The sequence below is a fragment of the Rhinoraja longicauda genome, chromosome 35 (genome assembly GCF_053455715.1).
Source record: "Rhinoraja longicauda isolate Sanriku21f chromosome 35, sRhiLon1.1, whole genome shotgun sequence".
Lineage (NCBI taxonomy): Eukaryota > Metazoa > Chordata > Chondrichthyes > Rajiformes > Arhynchobatidae > Rhinoraja > Rhinoraja longicauda.
The window spans coordinates 7,746,855-7,771,826 of record NC_135987.1 but is presented as its reverse complement, the minus strand read 5'-3'; the positions used below and the strand labels follow the sequence as shown (position 1 = coordinate 7,771,826).

The 24,972-nt window shown below is 43.5% G+C and overlaps 2 protein-coding genes across 4 annotated transcripts in view; both read right to left on the bottom strand.

Moving 5' to 3' along the window:
* The window catches only part of LOC144610072 (glutamine--fructose-6-phosphate aminotransferase [isomerizing] 1-like), a 92,857-nt gene extending 77,175 nt beyond the window's left edge, over positions 1–15,682 (bottom strand). For all 3 annotated transcript variants that reach the window (XM_078428593.1, XM_078428595.1, XM_078428594.1), the window contains exons 1-2: positions 15,573–15,682; positions 4,510–4,617 (exon numbers count right to left, since the gene is read on the bottom strand). In XM_078428593.1, coding sequence (XP_078284719.1) covers positions 4,510–4,617; positions 15,573–15,579 — 115 coding nt within the window. In that variant the 5' untranslated portion in view covers positions 15,580–15,682. The remainder of the gene's footprint in view (positions 1–4,509; positions 4,618–15,572) is intronic.
* Positions 15,683–17,353: 1,671 nt separating this feature from the next.
* LOC144610118 (NFU1 iron-sulfur cluster scaffold homolog, mitochondrial-like) overlaps positions 17,354–24,972 on the bottom strand; it is a 31,313-nt gene continuing 23,694 nt past the window's right edge. The window contains exons 6-8 of the mRNA XM_078428693.1: positions 22,943–23,012; positions 20,548–20,722; positions 17,354–19,398 (exon numbers count right to left, since the gene is read on the bottom strand). Of these exons, the coding sequence (XP_078284819.1) occupies positions 19,327–19,398; positions 20,548–20,722; positions 22,943–23,012 (317 nt within the window). The 3' untranslated portion in view covers positions 17,354–19,326. The remainder of the gene's footprint in view (positions 19,399–20,547; positions 20,723–22,942; positions 23,013–24,972) is intronic.

The window sequence follows — 24,972 nt, the reverse complement described above, 5'->3', positions numbered from 1 at the left end:
TAAAGCCAGCAAAGTCTGATCAAGAGGTAGGGTAAGAAAATAACTGCAGATGCTGGTACAAATGGAAGGTATTTATTCACAAAATGCTGGAGTAACTCAGCAGGTCAGGCAGCATCTCAGGAGAGAAGGAATGGGCGACGTTTCGGGTCGAGACCCTTCTTCAGACTGAGGGGCGAACCGAAACGTCGCCCATTCCTTCTCTCCTGAGATGCTGCCTGACCTGCTGAGTTACTCCAGCATTTTGTGAATAAAAGTCTAATCAAGGATAGTCCAAGGGACATCAAAGAGGTAGATAGTAGCTCAGCACTGCTCTCTGGTTGTGGTAGGAGGGTTCAGTTGCCAATTATGCTGTTCATCTTTGAACAAGGGAGAGAAGGGATGTAAGATGAAAACCAGGTCCTTCCTCTACAACGTCAGATAAGGAAGGAAACCCTTCAGTAATCCCATAGGAGCCCTGTTACAATCCAATAGCCATGGTCAAACTGACCCCAGTCCAGAATAGTAATCTGGGGTAAAGGAAAAATCAGCATCAAATCTGCTCTTATTGTTATTTCCCAAAACTTGCTCCAACTTCTTTCTTAAAATGTACGAAGGAACTGCAGATGCTGGTATAAATCGAAGATAGACACAAAAAACTGGAGTAACTCAGCGGGACAGGCAGCATCTATGGAGAGAAGGAATGGGTGACGTTTCCGGTGGAGACCCTTCTCTCCAGAGATGCTGCCTGTCCCGCTGAGTTACTCCAGCTTTTTGTGTCTATCTTCTTTCTTAAAGCGCCAGGCAGAGTACATAAGCTTCAATAACCATTAAACGCAAATACTAAGGTCATAAGTGATAGTTGTAGAATTAGGCCATATATTAGGCAAAATCATTAATATATAATGACCTTTCTTCTGAACCCAATACACTCGAGCTATACTCTTTGCCTCTTTCTTCTGATCTGGCCCTCTTCAATCGTGGATAACCAGCCCTTAACTTTAGATTTTTAGATTTAGAGATACAGCGCAGAAACAGGCCCTTCAGCCCACCGAGTACGCGCCACCCAGCGATCCCCGCACATTAACACTATCCCACACACACTAGGGACAATTTTTACATTTACCCAGTCAATTAACCTACATACCTGTACGTCTTTTGGAGTGTGGGAGGAAACCGAAGATCTCGGAGAAAACCCACGCAGGTCACGGGGAGAACGTACAAACTCCGTACAGACGGCGCCCGTAGTCAGGATCGAACCTGAGTCTCCGGCGCTGCATTCGCTGTAAGGCAGCAACTCTACCACTGCGCCACCGTGCCGCCCGTTCTCTTCTTTCTCATCTTCCTTCTCTTACTTCCTCATCATCATGAATTCCAAGCCCAGAGCACTGGGTTCTTCTTCAGTCACCCTTACCTCGTTGGCACTTACTTGGCACCAAAGACTGAACCCTTTCTCCAGTCTCCAGTGTTCCTGATTAACCTGGACTCTCTCTCTGGTCCTGTTGCTCCAAGGCAATGCTACCATTGGTTACATCATCCTCTCCCCTTCCCTCACCATGTCAAAGAGGCTGCTACATTCTCATCCAGGGCCTGAGCTCAGTCTTGTAAAGGACCACACATCACAATTACACCCAGACGTTCAGAAGCATCCAAGGGAGATGCTTGAACAAGCAACACCGTGACAAAGCAGTCCTACTGCACCATTTTAGCCACTCTAAAAGGACCACCAAAAATGTCTTGAGGCCAATACTAGTTTAGACACAAAAACCAGTTGCACCTGAGTGAACCTGTTCAACAGGCATAAGTTTGTCTGCACAAAACAAGAGAGGATGTGACTTTGGAGGCACAAGATCCTGGAATCTGGAGCAAAAAACAACTGGAGAACCCCTCGGACTTCTCATTCAGAGATAAATGATCCCACCAGCAAACCTGAAGCAGCAGAGAGGAGCTATTCCAGGTGGTCTGAGCATTACTTTTCCTTCAACCCTTTCTAGTAAGAACAGCTGGGCAACTACCATCTCCCAGCAAAAGATCTCAACCACCCGTCCTCCACATTCAACGGCATGACTATCAGTAAGACTCATTTCTCATTTCAAGGTCACCTGGAGATGGGAACTCAACCAGAGCAGTGATATAAACATCGTAGTTGCAAGAACAGCTGGGGGTCCTGCAGCAAATGATTCAACGCCTGGCACCCAAGGATCTTTCCAGCGACGACAGGGCAGGGCACAAAGGCTCACTTAGAAACGTAGAAAATAGGTGCAGGAGTAGGCCATTCGGCTCTTCGAGCCAGCACCTCTCTCCATTCAATATGGTCATGGCTGATCATCCAGAATCAGTACCCCGTTCCTGCATATCCCCCCATATCCATTGATTCCGTTAGCCCGAAGAGCCACATCCAACTCTCTCTTGGACTTGCTACTTGCTTGGACAAGTGGAGCTGAAAACAACTCTCAAGAAACTCAACAACATCGAATTCAAGTGAGCCTGCACTGGCACCCCATCAATGAGCCTCCCCAAACAGCCACCAATCCAGACCACTCCAACGGCAACTCAGACGCCGATAACCAGGGCCGCAGTGCTGCCGGAGCTCACCGGAGAGCCGCTCCAGCACCTCTGTAAAAAAAGCCTAAATAAACAGCGGGGAATTTTAACTAGTGGGGAATTTAACCGCGGCCGCTCTGGCACCAGTGACAGCTCTGGCACCTAAACAATTAGCACTGCAATACTGCTTGTGACCATTATCACCAAGAAGGAAACTGGCTTGGATAGTATTCTAGTGGTGGGTTCTGTTTTGGTTTTATTGTATTGTATATATTATTTTAATATTTTAATAAATATTTTTGATTTAAAAAAAAAAAAGAAGAAAAATGGCTTGTATAGTATTCTGGTAGTGGGTTCTGTTTTGGTTTTATTGTATTGTATATATTATATTAATACTTGAATAAATATTTTTGATTTTTAAAAAAAGAAGGAAAGTGGCTTAATGCTCATGAGTGCCCATTATCACAGTAGGCTCTCCTCCAAATTTCATGCCCTTGTCTGACATGGAAATCTATCACAGGTCCGTGATTTTTCGTGGGTCTAAATGCTTAACTCCTTACCCAAGAAGACCTCTACCAAAAAGGACTGCTACAATTCAAGATGCAGTCCACCACTGCCTTGCCAAAAGCAATTACCAAGGAGCAATAAATATCTGCAACCTCCAGATACCACAAAAAAATTAAATCAGAAGGAAGCAGGTTGTTATTACATCGTTGTTTATGTCGTCTTTTCTTCTCTGCTGATCGACTTGCATAATTCCTTGCACTACAACATCTCATCAGGTCCCAACTGGCCCAGGAGCGATTTTGGATATCGTAAGATCAGAAACAGCAAAATAAATGTAAACCTTCCCCTTGACAATCGTGCATGGGTTGACGTTTGTCACTGGGTAGGAATTTAAGAGATGGGAAAATGTCAAGTCAAACAATCAAGCATGGAATGATCACTGATTAACTATACATCGAAGACAACCTATCAGTCAGCCAATAGACAATAGGTGCAGGAGTAGGCCATTCGGCCCCTCAAGCCAGCACCGCCATTCAATGTGATCATGGTTGATCATTCTCAATCAGTACCCCGTTCCTGCCTTCTCCCCATACCGCCTGACTCCGCTATCCTTAAGAGCTCCATCTAGCTCTCTCTTGAATGCATTCAGAGCCATGGTATATAAAGGCAGGGACACATCTCTGCACTTCCTCAAGAGCAACAAGAACTTTGGTGAGGCCACATGTTTGGTTTAGTTAAGAGATACGGTGCGGAAACATCAGGTCTGCCCGACCAGCGATCCCCGCACATTAACACTGCCCTACACACACTAGGGACCATTTACACTTATACCAAGCCAATTAACCTATAAACCTGTATGTCTTTGGAGTGTGGGAGGAAACCGAAGATCTTGGAGAAAACCAATGCCGTCATGGGGAGAATGCCCAAACTCCGCAGACAGCACCCGTAGTCGGGATCGAACCCGGGTCTCTGATGCTGCAAGCGCTGTAAGGCTGCAACTCTACCGCTGCACCACCTTACGTGCAGTTCTGGTCACCCCATTGTATGAAGACTTTGGAACGGGTATAGAGAGAGTTTACCCTCAGAATGACACCTGGATTATAGGATGTTAGCTACAGGAAAAGGTTGGACAGACTTGGATTGTATTCTCTGGAAAGCCAGAAGTTGCGGGGAGCCCTTGTAGAAGTATCTAAAATTATGAGAGGTAAAGACAGGGTAGACAGTCAGAATATTTTTCTCAAGATGGACAAATTAAACATGACAGTCACAGCTTTAAGGTGAGAGGGGCAAAGTCTAAAGATGTTCATGGCAAACATTATTTTTAAGCGCAGATGGCAATGAGTGTCTGGAACATACTCCCGGAGCTAGTGGTTGAAAGAATGTGTTAGTGGCATTTAAGACTTTAAGTACAAATGACAATGAAACACTCATGACTTTAAATGCAAGTTAAGTTTCTCATGCAAAAAAACAAAATCAAGTTACCTGCTGAATCATAACCTCGGTATTCAAGTCTTTGAAGGCCTTTGAATAAGATTTCAATGATTTCTCTTCTTGTTCGTGGAACAAGGTGATTCAGATAGGCAAAAATTCCTTGAAAACAAAATAAGTGATTCAGGTGTTAAATTTCGGTAATAGTTTAATTAAAATGAAAATCTCATAAAATATCAAATTGCATCCACTTCCTACTTCTCATTTACTTCATGAAACAATGCAGACACACGTACCATTGATAATAGCCCTAAAATTTGGAAGGATGAGAGGATATCTTATCGAAACTTATATGATTATTAAGGGTTTGGACACGTTAGAGGCAGGAAACATGTTCCCAATGTTGGGGGAGTCCAGAACAAGGGGCCACAGTTTAAGAATAAGGGGTAGGCCATTTAGAACTGAGATGAGGAAAAACAAATTCAGTCAGAGAGTTGTAAATCTGTGGAATTCTCTGCCTCAGAAGGCAGTGGAGGCCAATTCTCTGAATGCATTCAAGAGAGAGCTAGATAGAGCTCTTAAGGATAGCGGAGTCAGGGGGTATGGGGAGAAGGCAGGAACGGGGTACTGATTGGGAATGATCAGCCATGATCACATTGAATGGCGGTGCTGGCTCGAAGGACCGAATGGCCTCCTCCTGCACCTATTGTCTATTGTCTATAAAACAGTAAAGACCTTGAGCCTGCCCCACTGCTCTACAAAATCTTGGCTACTTCCCGATCACATCCTCTTTCCCACCCAGTTCCTGCATAGTCAAGCCTTTAAAGTGGCATCACAGGTAGAAAGGGTGATGAATAAGGTTTCTAGCACGCTGGGCTTCATCGTTTAGGGCACCGAGTATAGAAGTTGGGATGATATGTTGTACACGATATTGGTGAGGCCTCACTTGGAATTGTACTCAGTTTTGGTCACCCTGCTATAGGAAGGATGCCAAACTTTTCAATGTTACCACGGCTAGAGGAAAGATGTCATTATGTTGGAAAGAGTGCAGAAATTAATAACAAGGATGTTGCCAGGATTCAAGGGACTGAGCTATAACACCACACAGACAGCAGTCAAGATTGCACCCAGGTCTCTGAGACAGTTAGGTGGTAGCTCAACCATCTGCGCCAAGGTTCTGTCCTTAAGATGGAGATCAAAACTGAACGCCACATTCTGAGTCCCTTTTACACAAAAAGCTCGATACAAACATCCTCTTACACACCCTCATCCAAATATTATTATTTTCTTTCCTAATTCTTTACTGTACTTAGTCAATAACAGTGAAAGGTCTGGATAGAGAAGATGTTTCCACTCGTGGGACAGTCCAGGACCAGAGGCCATAGCCTCAGAATAAAAGAACGTGCCATGAGAAAGGAGATGAGGAGGAATGTCTTTAGTCATTGGGTGGTGGAATTCATTGCCAGAGACAGCTGTGAAGGCCAAGTCAATGGATATTTTTAAGGTAGAGATTTACAAATTCTTGATTAGTACGGGTGTCAGGGGCTACGGGGAGAAGGGAGGAGAACGGGGGTCGAGAGGGAAAGATAGATTGGCCATGATTGAATGGTGGGGTTGACTTGATGGGCTGAACAGCCTAATTCTGCTCCGACAACTCATGAACTTATGAATACTTTGCTATGTATCATGTAGAAGTGCACCTAAATCTATTTGAAAGAATCAGGGCTGGTTTTCCACACACGGATTCCAATGGGGCGGTCACGGTGGCGCAGCGGTAGAGTTGTTGCCTTACAGCGAATACAGCGCCGGTGACCTGGGTTCGATCCCGACTACGGGTGCTGTCTGTACGGAGTTTGTACGTTCTCCCCGTGACCTGCGTGGATTTTCTCAGAGATCTTTGGTTTCCTCCCACACTCCAAAGACGTACAGGTTTGTAGGTTAATTGGTTTGGTAAATGTAAAAATTGTCCCTAGTGTGTGTAGGACGGTGTTAATGTGCAGGGATCGCTGGTCACCGTAGGGCCTGTTTCTGCACTGTATCTCTAAACTAAACTAAACGAAAATGCTCATGCGGAGAATTACCAGCACATCCCTGGAGAAGTCTCAGTTTCCCAGCACAGCGTCAGCTGGAATTGACGTTGGCATCTTGCACATGCTGCCTGCGCTGTTCCTGCTTAGACCTCCACAGTGACCTAGAGATTCGCCAGCTCTCAGGCCAGGAATCAGCCCCAGGTCCTGTACTGTGTTTAACATAACACATAATCAAATAAATGGAAGGTATGGGCCCGGAGGAGAAAATTGAGGTCATATCAAATCACTCAAGTTACTCTCAATGGTATTAATTATGTTTTCAGAATGCGGGCGTGTCTTTTAATTTTATAATTGTAAAGTAATAAGATTAGTGATTTGAATTTTTTTTTTTAAACAGCCAAGTTAGAACGGAGATGAGGAAGAACTTTTTCAGTCAGAGAGTGGTGAAGGTGTGGAATTCTCTGCCTCAGAAGGCAGTGGAGGCCAGTTCGTTGGATGCTTTCAAGAGAGAGCTGGATAGAGCTCTTAAGGATAGCGGAGTGAGGGGGTATGGGGAGAAGGCAGGAACGGGGTACTGATTGGGAGTGATCAGCCATGAGCGCATTGAATGGCGGTGCTGGCTCGAAGGGCTGAATGGCCTACTCCTGCACCTATTGTCTATTGTCTATTGTCTATTACTGAACATGAGCAGCGAAAACACTCATGAACGTTCAATGCTCCCAACCACATTTCCCTGTGTAGTACCATGCAACGACGGTCTTCACAAGAGGCGAATGGGGTTCAGAGTGCATGTGGGGGCGCATTGGGAGGAGCCAGCGCTGCCGTCGCAGCTGCGGCTTGCCTGCAGTCCGTCTGTCTTTTGTGTTTTTTGTTGTTTTTGTCTGAATTGTAGTTTTAATATGGTGTAGGGTTTGTATGTTATGTTTGGGGGGTGGGGTGGGAGGGAACAGGAACTGTAAAATTCTCTCTCCCGAACGGAGACGCGACCTTTGTTTCTGTGTCGTGTCTCCGTTCCCGTTGCGGCCTAACACCGGCCATGCACCTGGGAACATCTGGGGCTCTGGTTCGCAGAGCCCGCGGCCCGGACTCACCACCTGCGGCGCTGGCTGCCTGCGGATGCTGCGGGAGCGGCTGCGACTCGTCACCGGAGGCTCCGGCGAGGGCCGCGTGGACGTCGGAAGCCCGCAGGCCCCTCGGTGGGGGCCGACATCGGGAGCACCGGCAGCGGCAGCGACAGCGTCTTCGCCCGCCCCGAATCGCGGGGCTTGGGTCGGCCCGCCGCAGACCTTTCACCGTCTGGCGCGGCCTGGAATAGGCCGTGGACCTTTCACCGTCCAGCGGGGGCTTCAATGTCGGGAGCCCCGACCGCCCCGATGTGGCAACTCCAACAGCCTGACCGCGGGAGAAGACGGCAGGGAAGAGAAAAATACATTTTTGGCCTTCCATCACAGTGAGGAGGGACTGGAGGAGACTCACTGTGATGGATGTTTCTTTTTGTTTGGTGTTAGTTGTGATTGTATGTGTTATTGCATTTTTATTGATTATTCTTATTGGTCTTATTGTTTAACTGCAGGTAATGTTTCATTTCACTACACATTTATGTGTATGTGACAAATAAACGACTATTGACTATTGAAGCAACACCCATGGGAAACAGGCCAGAGGCGACATGGGACCAAACAGTGGCCCAGAGACAAGCTGCTCGTGATGTGGAGGCATAGAAGATCTGCCCCTTTGTTGTCCATTCTAAAATAGAGTCATCGAGTCACACACCCCTTCAAGCCCAACTCGCCCACGCCGACCAAGATGCCCCATCCAAGCTGGTCCCATCTGTCCGTGCCTGGCCCACATCACCCCAAACATTACCAATCCATGTACCTAAACCAATGGCTTTTAAATGTTGGCAGTGTGCCTGCCTCAACCACTTCCTCTGGCAGCTCGTTCCACATACCAACTCCCCGCTAAGTGAAAATAGGTCAGTCATCTCTCTATACTTCTGCAGCCCTACTCTGCAAAACACTCTCCTGCAACATCGCAAACAAAGATGGTAAGAATTAAGTGTCATGGTAATGTCAAGTCAAGTCAAGTCAATTTTATTTGTATAGCACATTTAAAAACAACCCACGTTGACCAAAGTGCTGTACATCTGTTTAGGTACTAAGGAAAAAATGAAACATACAGTAGCACACGAACATAACAGCACATACAAAACAGTTCACAGCGCCTCCTCAATGGGCCTCAAACGCTAGGGAGTAGAAATAGGTTTTGAGCCTGGACTTAAAGGAGTCGATGGAGGGGGCAGTTCTGATGGGGAGAGAGATGCTGTTCCACAGTCTAGGAGCTGCAACCGCAAAAGCGCGGTCACCCCTGAGCTTAAGCCTAGACCGCGGGATAGTGAGTAGCCCCAAGTCGGCCGACCAGAGGGACCTGGAGTTAAGAGAGGTGGGTTAGAAGATTTTTGATGTGGGGGGGGGGATGTCCATTTAGGGCTTTATATGTGAATAGGAGGAGCTTGAAGTTGATTCTGTACCGTACAGGGAGCCAGTGGAGAGAGGCCAGAATCGGGGTGATGTGGTCCCTTTTACGGGTACCCGTCAGGAGTCTCGCTGCAGCGGTTTGGACCAGTTGCAGGCGGGACAGGGATGATTGGCTGATCCCAGTGTATAGGGAGTTGCAGTAGTCTAGGCGGGAGGAAATGAAAGCATGAATGATTTTTTCAGTGTCGTCGAATTGGAGGAAAGGTTTGATTTTAGCTATGGTACGAAGTTGGAAGAAGCTGGCTTTTACCACAGCGTTGACTTGCTTGTCAAACTTTAATGCAGAGTCAAATAACTTCCTCAAACTCAATTGCAACAAATCTGAAATCATCATCATTGGTCCAAAAACGCTCACCAAATCCACCCAAAACTTCATCCTCAACATTGATGGTCTCCCAGTATCCACCTCACCTCACATCCGGAATCTTGGAATCATCCTTGATCAAACCCTCTCCTTCGACAAACACATCAAACACATCACAAAGACAGTCTTCTTCCACCTCAAAAACATTGCCCGTCTCCGTCCATCCCTCTCCTCCACAGCTGCAGAAACCCTCATCCACGCCTTCATCACCTCCCGTCTGGACTACTGCAACAGCCTCCTCTATGGCGCACCCTCAAAAATCATCAATAAACTTCAATACATTCAAAACTCCGCTGCCCGTCTACTCACACACACCTCGATCCGTGACCATATCACCCCCGTCCTTTATAAACTCCACTGGCTCCCCATCCCCCAGAGAATCCAGTACAAAATCCTCCTCATAACATACAAAGCCCTCCATAACCTGGCCCCATCCTACCTGACCGACCTCCTCCACAGGCACACTCCCACCTGCACCCTCCGCTCTGCCGCTGCCAATCTCCCCACATCCGGACCAAACTCAGATCCTGGGGGGACAGGGCTTTCTCCATCGCTGCTCCCACCCTATGGAACTCACTACCCCAAACCGTTAGAGACTCCCCCACACTCACCACATTCAAAACATCGCTGAAGTCTCACCTGTTCAGTACTGCCTTCAACCACTGAAGGTCACCTCACCTTCTGTCTCCTTTCTCTGTTCATTTATTTATTTACTTATTTATCTATTTATTCATTTCCCTATGTTCTCAAAATCTCTGTAAAGCGTCTTTGAGTATATGAAAAGCGCTATATAAATAAAATGCATTATTATTATTATTATTAAATATCACGCCGAGGTTTTTGACATGCGGTTTGACTAGGCAGGATAGGCTTCCAAGACTGCCTGTTATCGATTTGATGGAGTCGGGGGGGCCGAATAGGATGACCTCAGACTTGCTCTCGTTTAATTGGAGGAAGTTCTGGCTATCCAACATTTTATGTCCTCAAGGCAGTGTAAGAGGCTGTTTAAATTTGACCGGTTGTTGGGTTTCAGGGGGAGGTAAAGCTGTGTGTCATCGGCATAGCAGTGGAAAGAAATGCCGTGCCTTTGAATGATTTGGCCAAGGGGGAGCATGTATAGAGAGAAGAGAATGGGGCCTAGGATGGAGCCTTGTGGAACTCCGCAGGAGAGGCTAGCTGGAGAAGAAGAATAACTGCCTATGTTGATGGCGAAACTCCTATCTTTGAGGTAGGAAACGAACCAGCTCAGGGCAGTGCCATCAATGCCAACCGCATACCGGAGACGGTCAATAAGGATGGTGTGGTCCACTGTATTGAACGCTGCGCTGAGGTCGAGAAGGAGCAGGATTGCACAGTCGCCGGTGTCGATGGCGAGAAGCAGGTCGTTGTGTACCTTCAACAAGGCAGACTCTGTGCTGTGGTGGGCTCTGAAACCTGACTGGAAACTTTCCAGGATGGTGTTTTGGTGTAGGTAGGGCACTAATTGGTTTAGAATTGCCTTTTCAAGGACTTTTGACAGGAATGGCAGTTTGGAAATGGGTCTGTAGTTGCTAGGCAAGGTGGGGTCTAGGTTAGGTTTTTTCAGTAGGGGCTGGACCACCGTGTGCTTGAAACAGGTTGGAACAGTGCCAGTGGCCAAAGAACTGTTGATAATAGAGAGGATGCTGGGACCGGCTATTGCAATGACATCCTTCAGAAGGGCAGTGGGGGCAGGATCAAGGGGGCAGGTTGCAGGTTTCACAGCGGAGACAAGCTTTGCAAGGGAGGATAGAGTGACGGGTTGGAAACAGTCCAATTTAGATGAACAGACTAGTGAGACAGCTAGGTCACGGGTGGGAGGGGAAATGTTCAGTCTAATGTTCTCAACTTTGCTGGTGAAAAATTTAGCGAATTCTTCGCACTTAGCAGGGGACCCAACTAAGCTGGTACTGGGGGCGGGACATATGACAGAGGTAATAGTGCTAAATAGGACCTTGGAGTTATGAGATGTGTGTGTTTTGGTCACTCTTGTTACTGCAAATCAGTTTTAAAAAATATTTTCTGTGACAGAAGAGGCTGCATTTAGCCCATTAAGTCTAAATCAACTCTCAGGCCAATTCCATCGCTCTCATTCCATCTACTTTCACATGTCCATCAACTCCACCCTGACCATTTTACCAGCCACCTACAATAGAGACAATTTACAATGGCCAAGTAGCATGGGAGGAAACTGGAGTACGTGGACTTGGAGATCTTCCATTGAAAAACTGTTGTGGAATTACAAACTTAATGGTATTAATAACCATGCGTGGACATGTATGGCATGTGGACAATTTGATGGTTTTGATCAACTTTATTGATCACTATTACAGCAACAGTTGCTATTCGGTTTTGCTGTTTCAACCTTCAACTCGTCTTTGCAGGCTGGTCCATCAAATACAGCAAAGCTGCTCCCGATTCATTTGTTTAAAAGCCAACATCTTATTGCGGGCAGCACCACAGCTAACCAACTCATGCCTCCAAAAAAAGTGCACCTTCTTAATCAAACGGCAATTTTATTTAGACATAGCAGCTGATGTGTAAGAAAATTACACATTCACTTTTGGGAACCGGCCATCGCTACCAATGCCAGCGATAATTATCCATCTTTGAGAAAGTGAAGGTGAGCCACCTTCTCGAACTGCAGCAGAACTTCTGGTGAAGATGCTCCCACAGTGCTGATGGAGGAGGTGTTCCAGAGTTTAGATTCAGTGAGGACAATGGAGTGGCAACATACTTCCATATGGGTGCTTGACTTGGTGGGAAGCTACAGATGGTGGTGTTCTCATTCACCACACTGTCCTCACCCTTTTGTCTGGTAGAGGTTGTGAATTTGCAAGATTCTATCGAAGTAGCCTTGTTGATTAACTGCAGTGCATTTTACACAGTCTGCAGTCCAGCTAGTGCTCACCAGCATTGGTAGAAGTCAACGTTTAGAGTGGTGCACGGGACGCCAGTCATGGTGGATGCTTGGTTCGGGACAATATCAAGCATGGAGTCATAGCGTGGAAACCAGCCCTTTGGTCCAACCTGCCCCATGGCAACCTAATCTGAGGAAAGACATTCTTGCCATAGAGGGAGTACGGAGAAGGTTCACCAGATTGATTCCTGGGATGGCAGGACTTTCATATGAAGAAAGACTGGATAGACTCGGCTTGTACCCGCTGGAATTTAGAAGATTGAGGGGGGGTCTTATGGAAACTTACAAAATTCTTAAGGGGTTGGACAGGCTAGATGCAGGAAGATTGTTCCCGATGTTGGGGAAGTCCAGAACAAGGGGTCACAGTGTAAGGATAAGGGGGAAGTCTTTTAGGACCGAGATGAGAACTTTTTTTTCACACAGAGAGTGGTGAATCTGTGGAATTCTCTGCCACAGAAGGTAGTTGAGGCCAGTTCATTGGCTATATTTAAGAGGGAGTTAGATGTGGCCCTTGTGGCTAAAGGGATCAGGGGGTATGGAGAGAAGGCAGGTACAGGATACTGAGTTGGATGATCAGCCATGATCATATTGAATGGCGGTGCAGGCTCGAAGGGCCTACTCCTGCACCTATTTTCTATGTTTCTATGCAACATGTCCCCAACGACACTAATCCCACCGGCCTGCATTTGACCCAGATCCCACTGAACTAAAATGCTTTACCAAAGGGATATAAAGGAATGCAGTGTACTCCATTTCACAGTCATGGCTCACCCCCAGCTCCACAGACTCTGCATTCCCGCCCCATCGCATGGTCTGGACGGGGCCAACGTGAAAAGGGAAGTGGTGGCAGTGTCTAGCCCATGGCAAACTCTTCATGGTGCTAGGATGTGGTGGTCTTGTCTAACTACTTCCTCCTCCCAACTGGAACATCTAGCAGTGAATTGCCGTCAAAACTACCTCCCGGGCGAAATCATCTCAATCGTCATGACAGCAGTCTACATTCCACCCAGCCAGACTTGCAGTGAGCACTTGTGGAATGATAAGCCATGGTCAACAAACACTAGACTGCAAACCCCAATGCCTCACCATCAATACTGGGGGTTTCAATAAGGCTAGTTTGAAGTGGATACTTCCGAGTTACCACCAGCACACCTCCTGTAGCACCAGGATACCAAATACTTTCATATAACAACTACAGCATGGAAACAGGCCTGTCCGGCCCTACCAGTCCACGCCTACCAGTCCGGCCCTACCAGTTTCAACCACAACTATGCCCATCCCGAGCCCGCACTGTGATAAACCACACCAACTGGCTGTGTTGCTTCTTCTCTCATACAGGCAATGACTGAAGAGGGAAGTATATCGTAAAGAGCTAGTCAGGAGACACAGAGGGGTGACTTCACGACTGGTGGACTCAGTAGAGTGGGCAACGTTCAAGGATTCTGAGGCTATATGCAATTAGCTGCCAGAGAAGATGGTTATTTAAAGGTCCCAAGGACAGATACATGGATGGGAAATGTTTGGAGTGATACGAGCCGAACGGGATGGACTTGTTGAGCAGAAGGACCTGTTTCTTTGCTGTATGATTCTCTGACTGTAGTCATAGGTCCGAGCACTGCCGACCACCATTGCCGAATGGCCTCCTCCTGCACCTATTGTCTATTGCGACCAACTCCTAATCCAGGACATTAAATTCCAACATTCAGGAGGTTGCAACATGTGATGGAAGCTAGTCTGAGATATCCTAGTAAAAATACCGCCCATTGGATTTCTTTCAACAGTCATCCCAGTGAGTGCTTCAGAAGAGGTAAAGCTGTGACAATTTTTTCCAGTAGCAGTGATGAGTACTTGTCAGAGTGAGGCCCAGAGCAAATTGGAGGAACAGCATCTCATATTTCGCTTGGGCAGTTTACACCCCAGCGGTATGAACATTGACCTCTCTAACCTCAGAGAGTCCATCTGTCCCTCTCTTTCCCCTCCCCCTTCCCAGTTCTCCCACTCGTCTTCCTGTCTCCTCCTACATCCTATCTTTGTCCCGCCCCCTCCCCTGACATCAGTCTGAAGAAGGCTCTCGACCTGAAACGTCACCCATTCCTTCTCTCCAGTGATGCTGCCTGACCCACTGAGTTACTCCAGCATTCGATTTAAACCAGCATCTGCAGTTTTTTTCCCTGCACTAGTAAAGGCGTCTTCTCTTTCCCGGTGACTGTCATTTTATATCAAAGATTATGTACGAAAATCTACAGTCTGTAATTGAACTCTGTCTTAAAATACATTAATAGAAAAAAAAACTCTGATTTACCACCAAGTTGGTAATGTCAAATAGCCCTGATGAGTGGTAGCACTGATTTTCTGCATACATCATCATTTTGGTTAGGTAAGGGACCACAGGAAATTAATGTATTGATTTAGGATTTAGTTGATTATCCCATATTACCTCATGAAGTAAGCACAATAAAGTTTGTGTCCTATTGACACTACAGGTTTATTACACAAAGCACGATTGAAGTTTAAAAAAAACTTTTATCACTTTAAAAAACTGCCTTTAAAAGTTAAAAATATAAAACTACTTTGAGTTGAGATAAATGTAAAACAAACACATAATGGCATCACATCAAGTGTCTGTTTTCTGTTGTAGAATATGATTTGCTTAAAAAAATACAGATTGGAGGAGAATGGTAAATAACTTGAGAAGGATGGTCGGTTCTACAAGTGGTCTCATGTTCGGGTCTCGTGATCCTTGGTGGTCGTTACAAAAGGGCTTTTGAATAATATAATCACACCCAAAATTCCAAGGCTCAGTTTGAGATCCTGTACATCAGACCCCCCCTAACTCGGCCTTAATCCAACTCTGCCATCACTGAGAATAACTCACTTCCTTCCTGTCCAGTTTGGAGTAATCCTATGGAAAGTCTGGGCACTCCAAGATACTATAATTTCCAAACTCATTTTGATACAGTATTTGTTTCCAACTCCCCCCCACGGCTTACACACTCTGTACTAGTGACACGTAAGGAAAACATATGCACTGCCATTTGAGGGAATTAAAAACACGATCCAAAAAGACCGGGTTTTAAATTCAAAGCAATTTCACAACAAGTTGCAACATGGGACAGAAAGCGGTGAAGAAAACACAGAGAGAGGTGTTGTATCAAAGCGCAAGCCCGTGGGAAAGACGTGCATTGTCCAAGGCAAGGCAAGGGGGGATCCGAGAGTCCTAGTCCTAGTACAGGGCACAGCTGACTTACCGCACATTGTGTTTCCCAACCCTGGCTCCTTTGTGCGGCCGCTGTTGCTGGCAACTTTCTGTCACAACATTGTACGTGCCGAAGCTCTCACGTCAGGGCGCCGCCCCACCGACTCACACGCATCTGCGGGCGGCGTGGCCAGTCTGCCTGCACCCATTGCATCAGAAACCTCCTCTCCCCATCAAATGTGGCAGGGTCGGTCCCATGCAATTGCAATCACTCGCTCTCATTTGGGATTCCACCTTTGAAATGAGAAGGAAAAAAATGTTCTTGTTAAGTATGTTCTTATTAAGTATGTAATTCACGCAAGTAAGAACGTCCTTGTTCCGTTTCGGGGCATATCTATACACTAAAACTCTTGTTTGTTTGTTTGTTCCCGAACTACAGCCTAAACGGTACACGACAGCGAAACAATTTTAGGCCCACCTTACTCACCGTCGTCCCTTTGGTGCTAATGGAAGAAGTTTCATTGAAATCGGTGTTATATTTTTAAAGTTATTCACATTTTAAAGTTTAAATCTATCTCCTAGGGAGGGAGGGGGTGGGGAGGGAGGGTGGGAGTGGGTGCTGTATCAATGCAGGAGAGGTTTGGGCCCAACGGGTCCATTTGGTCTAGTATGACAATAACACTCTTGGTTCCTGAGATTCACCAAGTTTCCGGATGTACCAAGTCTCAGTCGTCTAAACTTCATGCCCTTCTTCACATGCAACTACATGCCTGAAGGAACTTATCCTTCTGTTTTGCTGTGCTTTCTAAGTTGCATTTTCACAAGTCTCTTATACAGACTCTCCCAAAGGTTAGAGTCTGAAGAAGTCTTAACCCGAAACGTCACCTGTCCATGTTCTCCAGAGATCCAGCCGAGTTGCTCCAGCATTTTGTGTTCTTTAGTATATTAACCAGCATCTGCAGTTCTTTCATCTCAAAAAGGTTACCCATGTGGAATAAGCATGGAAACAGTCCTCTTTATACAAACTCTCAACAAAGGTTGCCAGTGTAGGGTAAGCATGGAAACAGTTTCTTTGGCCAGAGTCCATGTCTACCATCAAGCCCCCATTGATACTAATCACATTTCATTCTCCCCCTGACCACCATCGACTCCCTCCATCCCCAGATTCTACCACTCACCTACACACATGGTGTCTTTTAGTGGCCAGTTAACCAAACAACATGTCTTTCGGGCGTGGGAGGAAACTGGACAACCTGGGGGAAATTGATGAGAATAAAAAGTGGGATTGAAGTAGGTAAATGGGCAGTTGATGGTCTGTGCTGATTACGTGAGCTAAAGGGCCTGCTTCTGTCTGTATAAGTCGATGGTTTGCAATAGCATCTTCCTGTTAAGTCAGGAAGTGCAAATTTCAGCACAGCACAACTTCTTCCCAGATGGTCAAATCATTCTTCAGCATTTATTGACTATTGAACATGGGAAGTTTACTCCAAATGCAATATGTTAGTGTCATAAATACAACCTCAACAGCTTTTTAAATATGAAGATATTTCTTGCACCTTGCAATTGGTTATAGTAATGGAGAGAGATCGACAAAATGCCAATAAAGAGGAATAGGAAGTTTGATTATGGCCAAATTTCATTATAGATCTGGTTCTTCCGAATTGCCCTGCATTGACAGTTGTATCAAGACACTTCTGCTTTAATCAAAATGTGTAATTTAAATCCAGAAATTAACTATGTTATACCAGGATTTCCAAATCACCCCATGAAGTTCATTTCAAATGCAAAGCAGAAATTAAGAATTTCCTTTCAAAACATTTTCATTGCTTTAGGGCTTTAACACATTTATTTTCATTATACAAACTATTTTACAATCACCGTGTCCATACTTTGCCATTTCTTACAATATCCATCAAAGTGATATTCTGATATACACAATGTACAAAATATATCATTTGTACAGTGAACAATTTAAAGCTTCAACAGTCCTATAACAACGGAGGTTTGCTTCAGCTCAATCATCTAGTTTCAATGTGACTACGTTAAAGCAGTTGTCAAGCATCTGGGAAGACTTTATACATTGTTATATATTGAAAAGGATTCACCAATAAATATGCAAACTGGAAAAATAATATTTGCTGGTCTAAATTTAAATAACCTTTAGATCAATAGGTAGCAACTGCTAGATACACAAAGAGGAACAAAGAAGTGGTAGTTGTTTTTGCAAAAGCATTTGATTCTGTCAAACAGATTGCTGTTTAATTCACTCAAAAGGTTCATAGATCTCATTGAAGATCTATACACTGATACAATCATGGTGGTTGTTTGGCAAGGAGGGAACAGAGCCCATACTTATAAGAGGCATCAAACAAGGGGATCCAATGTCACCCATCCTCTTTAACATAGCGATCGACCCTCTAACCTGTACGCTCTGGGAAAAGGAATAAATGTGTGTGGATGAAAGGAGAACAGCATATATCAGCTGTGCGGCTCATGCCTTCACAATGACATCGCAATCCTGAGGGGATCTGACAGAAAACGTGAAAATCCTGCAGACTTTTTTCCTGGGCACCAGCCAGCCTGGAGGTAAATGTGAAAAAGACCAAGGGCTTCCAAACCGTACTCACAAATATGGGCATGACCCTTTTATTAAGAACAAATAAACAACGTAATTAAGGGGATCAATTTTATACGTAACTGATGATCGTGGTGGCAACCCTTAATCAAGATCAAAAACCTACAAAAAAAATTGGCCTTTGGATTAAGATGATCCCTACACCCTATAATCCTATAATCATGACCATTCCTCCAGACCCCAGACCATTCGCAATGTGGAGTAGCTGGATATTGACCTCGCGCACGACGCACGTAAAAACTCAGAATACCCATTCTTCTTTGAGTGTTCCTAATAGCAGCTGCAGGAGGACAAACTGTCGCTTTATTTGACAACAGAAGTAGTCACATAAAATAACTAACTGACGAAAGTGTAACAGATAATTTTAGTTTCTTTACTTTCACTTTTAGTTTTCACTTCTATATTTTAGTATATTGCAGAAGGAGTACATTAGCCGAGTATTAATGCTGTGGCATCCACTAAACAATAGCAATATTTCTTGCAACATTCTTCAAATATACTCTCCTTGCCCATGTAGCTCACATATAAAAAGCACTTTCCTTTGACATGTGCAAAGATTCTTTTAAAGCTGTACTTTATAAGTATCCTGCTTCAACGGTGTCTTATATAATGTCCATGAAATGCAGTGTTAGAATAACCCCATAATACTGGTGGGCCACTTTGGCAGATGAGCAAAATATATTAAGCTCTTCAACATTATTTGTTGTGTGGAGTTGATGGCTAACTAGGAAAAAGGAAACTACTTTCCATTTTTAGACAGTGCACAGGCATCATTCCAAATTCAAGATATAAAATAAGTTGAGATGTGGTACAAATGAATGATCCAAAACAAAAGACGAATCCTGCCCAATTTCAATGAGAGCTGAGTAAAATATCAAATACATTATTCTCTCAAAGATGATCAATGAAAATCCGGATAATAATATTTCTTTCACACAGACTGGTTGGTATAAGAGGACAAGCCTATATTTTCCAATTGGGACATTTAAAGGGAAATGCAGATGACAAAGAAAAAGCAACAATTCATACCACAGTCAGTATTTCTAGTAATGTAACAAAACAAATAATGAGACAGGTAATATGGGATCAATATGACTTTGTATCACAATTGAAGAACTGGGAGAAATAAACAGATCTCTCAACAAATTTCTGAACATTTCTGGTAAATAATTTACGAATCTTTTAATTTCTTCTCTAATTCTTCAAAGGCTTTAATGTTTACTTCATCGACTTCATCTTGGACCTGCAATGAAAAATAATCAAATGAGAAGTCTCAAAATAATCCATGGATTTCTTAAATCATTCCAAATAACCATCTACCTAATGTACAACATGTTCATAAATGCAAAATTTAATAAAATGTGTTGCATAATTTCAATTTGGTAACTCAAATTTCACTGTACTTTAATTGGCACATGTGACAATAAATTGAATCTTGAATCTTGATTCTTGCTAATCCTTCAATCATCAAATTATTTTTATCAACTGTCCCAAAATATGAACATGATTCAAAATTAACTTTCTGGTAAATAAACTAGGCTTTGAATAGCATAAAACTTGCAAGTTGGTAAGAGAGGACTTGAAGCAGTATATCATGCAAGAAAGAATACTAGAAACCTGGCAATATCTTTAAGACAGAGGGACAAAACTATACTAATAGAAATAATATAAGATATGAGACATAAAAGCAACTAGAGATTGTTAACATGTTTGAGCAGAATTTATTTTTTGGTATTTTCCACAACTGGGTCCCCTTAAACTACCAGTTCATTTTAGGTTTCTTATGGATTATACACAAGAATTATAGATAACTAAAGCAAAATATCAATCATGAGAATCGTTATTAAAGAAAAAGATGATGCAAAGCTGCTCAGCACATTTGCTAAAAATAAAAAAAATAGAGAAGTAAGTTCTGCTTCTTCCGTCACCCAATAGATCTGGGTGACAGAAGAAGCAGCATAAAGCGAGGTTAAAGGAACAGATTTGGCCCAATCCAATTTTAAAACCAAACAATAAACATCAAATAATGCTGACATTTGAATGGAATGCATGAGCTGGATTGATGCAGAGAATGCATTCTGCAAGATGGAAACTTTGCAAGCAAGGGGAGTGATGTGTATGAAGAGTTAGCACACCGGATTTTGGAGGACCTCATATTTGCAAAGAGCGACACAGTGGAGTGCATTGGAATAACCATGTCTAGATGCAAAATAGGCACGAGTGAGAGCTTCAGCTGAAGAGTTATGTTAGAGGCTGAGCTGAATAGTGTACTGGAAGTGAAAATATATGGTCAATGTTGGCACATTTATCTGTGCCATCCATGCTTTAGACTCTGAACAACTTGAGTATATCAATTCTTATTGTATTATTATATTATTATTTCACGTTTTACCTGTTCTACTTCGTCAACTTCAGGAATGTAAAACTGTAACATATTTTGTATTCCACTTTTTAAAGTAATAACTGAGCTTGGGCAGCCAGTGCAGGAGCCTAACAGTTTTAGCTTCACAACACCATTTTCAAAACCTTTAAAAATGATATCTCCTCCGTCTTCTTGCACAGTAGGCCTATAAATGTGAAACAAAATACAGCAACTTAATAATAACAATAATAATAATAATAAACATTTATTTTTTATAGCGCTTTTCCAAATGCTCAAAGACGCTTTACAAAAACAGTCAAGACATAAAAACAAACAGACAAAATGTGTTATGTGATGCCACAATTATTGAATTATTTAAAAATTGTACTGCTGAAACTAAATCAAAGAGAATTACAACCCAAGGTTCTGACACTCAATTGTTGATTACTGACTACATTTTGATCTTAATTAAATCAAGCTCACAGAAGCTATAATCTGTCAATGGTTTGGTTTTTAATGGAAAAATATTCAGGACTATGCTGTACCATCTACTTTTTCTTTTCTTTTTTCGGCCTGGCCTCTTACCCTCTCCCTTGAATATTTATATTATTTCTTCTCCCTTTTCTCAAATGTTTTCCTGGGTGGGAAACTGTTTTACAAAATATTTCAATGTTGTACAATACCAATTACATTTTATCTCTGTTGCTTTGGTGTCACTTTCTCCGAGCTAACAATTATCTCTTTGACATTTTCCTTGATCTCTTTTGATGTCTTGTTTTCACAGTTTACCCTTCCTTATCTCTGTGTTTCCCTCTCCCCTGACCCTCAGTCTTAAGAAGGGTCTCAACCCAAAACATCACCCATTCCTTCTATCCAGAGGTGCAGCCTGTCCCGCTGAGTTACTCCAGCATTTTGTGTCTTTCTTCGGTGTAAACCAGCATCTGCAGTTCCTTTCTGTACAATACTGCAAATCAGATTTAGTTTTTTAGGCAAATGCTCAGAAACGGTGGCGCAGCGGTAGAGTTGCTGCCTTACAGCGAATGCAGCGCCGGAGACCCGGGTTCGATCCCGACTATGGGTGCTGTCTGTACGGAGTTTGTACGTTCTCCCCGTGGGTTTTCTCCGAGATCTTCGGTTTCCTCCCACACTCCAAAGATGTACAGGTTTGTAGGTTAATTGGCTTGGTGAATGTAAAAATTGTCCCTAGTGGGTGTAGGATAGTGTTAATGTGCAGGGATCATTGGTCGGCGCGGACTCGGTGGGCCGAAGGGCCTCTTTCCGCGCTGTATCTCTAAAACTAAAATCTATTGATAGATCTGGGTGACAGAAGAAGGTCTCTTACAACATTTAACTATTGAGACAAGGAGTTGGATTGTGAGGACATTGAAAGCTACAGACCAATGTTGGTAAATGGGAAATTGATGGTCGTTACGTAGAACACATCTTTGTGCTGAATGACCCTATGACAGAAGTTAGCAAACTTTGTGCTTTGGGCTGTTAGAACCCAGGAAACACGGGTTGCAAATGATTCATTTTGCATTTCCACAGAAAATATATATAAGTATTTCACAGAACCTTTGGGTCTCAAATGTGAGACTGTTAGAATGGCACGTGAATATCCTGGGAATGGAGAGATATGGATTACAAAGGGATTAGTTTAATTTGGCATAGTGTTCGGCACAAACATGTGGGCCGAAGAACCTGCTCATGTGCTGCACTGTTCCGTGTCTATGCCGAAATAAAAATACAGTTAAGGGGCGATTTAATTTCCAGAGCATCTAGAAACATTTTCTATACAGCCTTAAGAATCACATTCTGACAATTTAGAAAGAAGAAACACTCTTCCTGTAAAGAATGGTGGAATTGTGAAGCGCCGGCAGAAAAAATCATTTAAAATTTTGGCTCAGTAGATAGATAGTTGCTAACTGAGTCCATCAAAGGTTATGGAGAGGAAAATGGAGCTAAAATATAGATCAGCCAAGATTTCAATGAATAGCAAAATGGCAAGAGGCTAAATGGCCTATATAACAACTGAATGTCAAATAATCATCAGGAATTTTCACTGCCGCTAACACTGACAGTTGTTAATAGTAAATAATGGCTTAACTTCATAAGCCGACTGGAGTTGAGTAAAATAGGTCACTAGGGACTCTCAGCGTCTGTGGTATTTTTGACCACCAGTGTCATGAAATAAGGAGGATTCTGTTAAAGACTATATTGGACATTGATGCAATGGGCTCTTTCTGACCAAGTGGAAGAAAAATTCACTTGGATTCCTTTGATTCAATATCCAGAATTCCGGATATAACATTAAATCTTAGTTAAGAGTCAGTTAAGAAGCTCTACCATTCCCTCTCAGGGGTCTGGCGTTAAGTACTATATTTGGTGAACATTTCAATTAAAACCAGATTAGTAAGGAAAAGACCTTATTCTTGTATCCAGCAGTTCCTTGATCATTGCAACCACTTCGTCATCCTCCTCACTCTCTGAGTGGTCTAGATGAGAGAAAGAGAAAATGCCATGAAATAGTACAATTCAACTACCATCTTCCAACCGCACAGTTTAACAATTTCAGAATAACCACAAATTGATCTCCAGCAACAACTAACAACCACATTTTTGCATTTTGTTAATATTGCTGTCCTGTTTTTTTGCACCGTCTTTTTTTCTTTTTACCATCTTGCTGAAATTAAGGTGAACGTATAATATGTGGTTTTGGTTTTCTGTGCCTATGTGCCTATGATGGTGCTGCAAGCAAGGTTTTCATTGTACCTGTACCTCACCATACCTGTGCATATGACAATAAATGCAACTTTGACTTTAAAAAGTAAAACTACAAACTAGAATAAAGACAATTTTCCAATGGAAAACCATTAGTATCTGAATGAGACGTCACTACACCATAGAGAATAAATGATGCACCAGAGATTCTCCTCTACATTGGAGAAACCAAACACATATCAGATGACCCATTTGACCAACACTGTGCTGGAGTAACTCAGTGGGTCAGGCAGCATCTCTGGAGAAAATAGACACGTGAAGTCTGAAGAAGGTTCCCGACCCGAAACGTTCATTATCCATGTTCTTCAGAGATGCTGCCTGACATGCTGAGTTACTCCAGCACTTTTGTATCCTTTTGTGTATTAACCAGCATCTGCAGTTCCTTGTTTCTACACCGAACAACAATTCTGTTTAATTTCAAAACCCACGTGTTGCCTGTCACTCCAATTCTCCACCCCACTCTGATTTCCTTACCTGTGGCCAATTTCATCATTCCAATGAAGCTTAACGCAAGCTCAATCAACACCGTTTCATATTGTTAGCAGGCATGTTACCGCCCTTAAGTCACAATGAATTCAACAATTTCAGAACCCCCCCTCGGTTAGTTCTGTTGAAATATTGACTTTTTTAATCTCCACAGACTTTCCCTATTTGGTATTTCAAGCAACTGCCACGTCAGTATTTATTCGTTACTTCTATGTAATCTAATTACATCTTGATCAGAAAGATCAACTCTGATGCAAAAGGTTTCACCACCCTCTCTCAGTTGCCACCCTGTGTGTCTCAGTTTGTCTTGGTCTCCTACGATCTTATTTTCTCCATCCCTCCCACTACTCTATAACTTAAAACTTGCTACTTTCTAAATGGGGAGAGAATTCAGAAATTGGAGATGCAAAGGGACTTGGGGATGCTGGTGCAGGATTCCCTAAGGTTCAATTTGCAGGTTAATTCAGTGGTAGTGAGGCAAATGCAATGGTAGCGTCCATTTTATGGGGACGAGAATATAAAAGCAAGGATGTAATGCCGATGCTTTATAAGGTGCTGGTGAAGCCACGTGGTCTCATATCCAAGGACGGACGTGCTGGCATGGGAGAGGGTCCAGAGGTGGCTTACGAGAATGATCCCGGGGATGATAGGGTTATAGTATGAGGAGCTCTACTTTGATGGCTCTACTTGCTTGAGTTAGAATGATGAGGGGAGCACTCATTGAAACCTATCAAATAGTGAAAGGCCTAGCTAGAGTGGACGTAGAAAGGATGTTTCCAGTAATGGGAGACTCCAGACCCAGAGGGCCCAGCCTCAGAATAAAAGAATGTACCTTTAGAATAGAGATGAGGTGGAATTCATTACTGCAGACGGCTGTGAAGGCCAAGACATTGGGTATTTTTTAAAGTGGAGATTTATGGAGATTTCTTGATTAGGAAGGGCATTAAAGTTTACAAGAAGGCAGGAGAATGGGGTTGAGAGGGAAAACATAAATCAGACATGATTGAATGGTGAAGCAGACTCAATATGCCGAATGACCCAATTCCTCTCCTATGTCTTATGGTCTTATGCACTGAAATACAGTGAAAAACCTTGTTTTGTGTGTTATCCAGGCAAATCATACCGTACATAAATATGTAAGAAGGAACTGCAGATGCTGGTTTAAACCGAAGATAGACACAAAAAGCT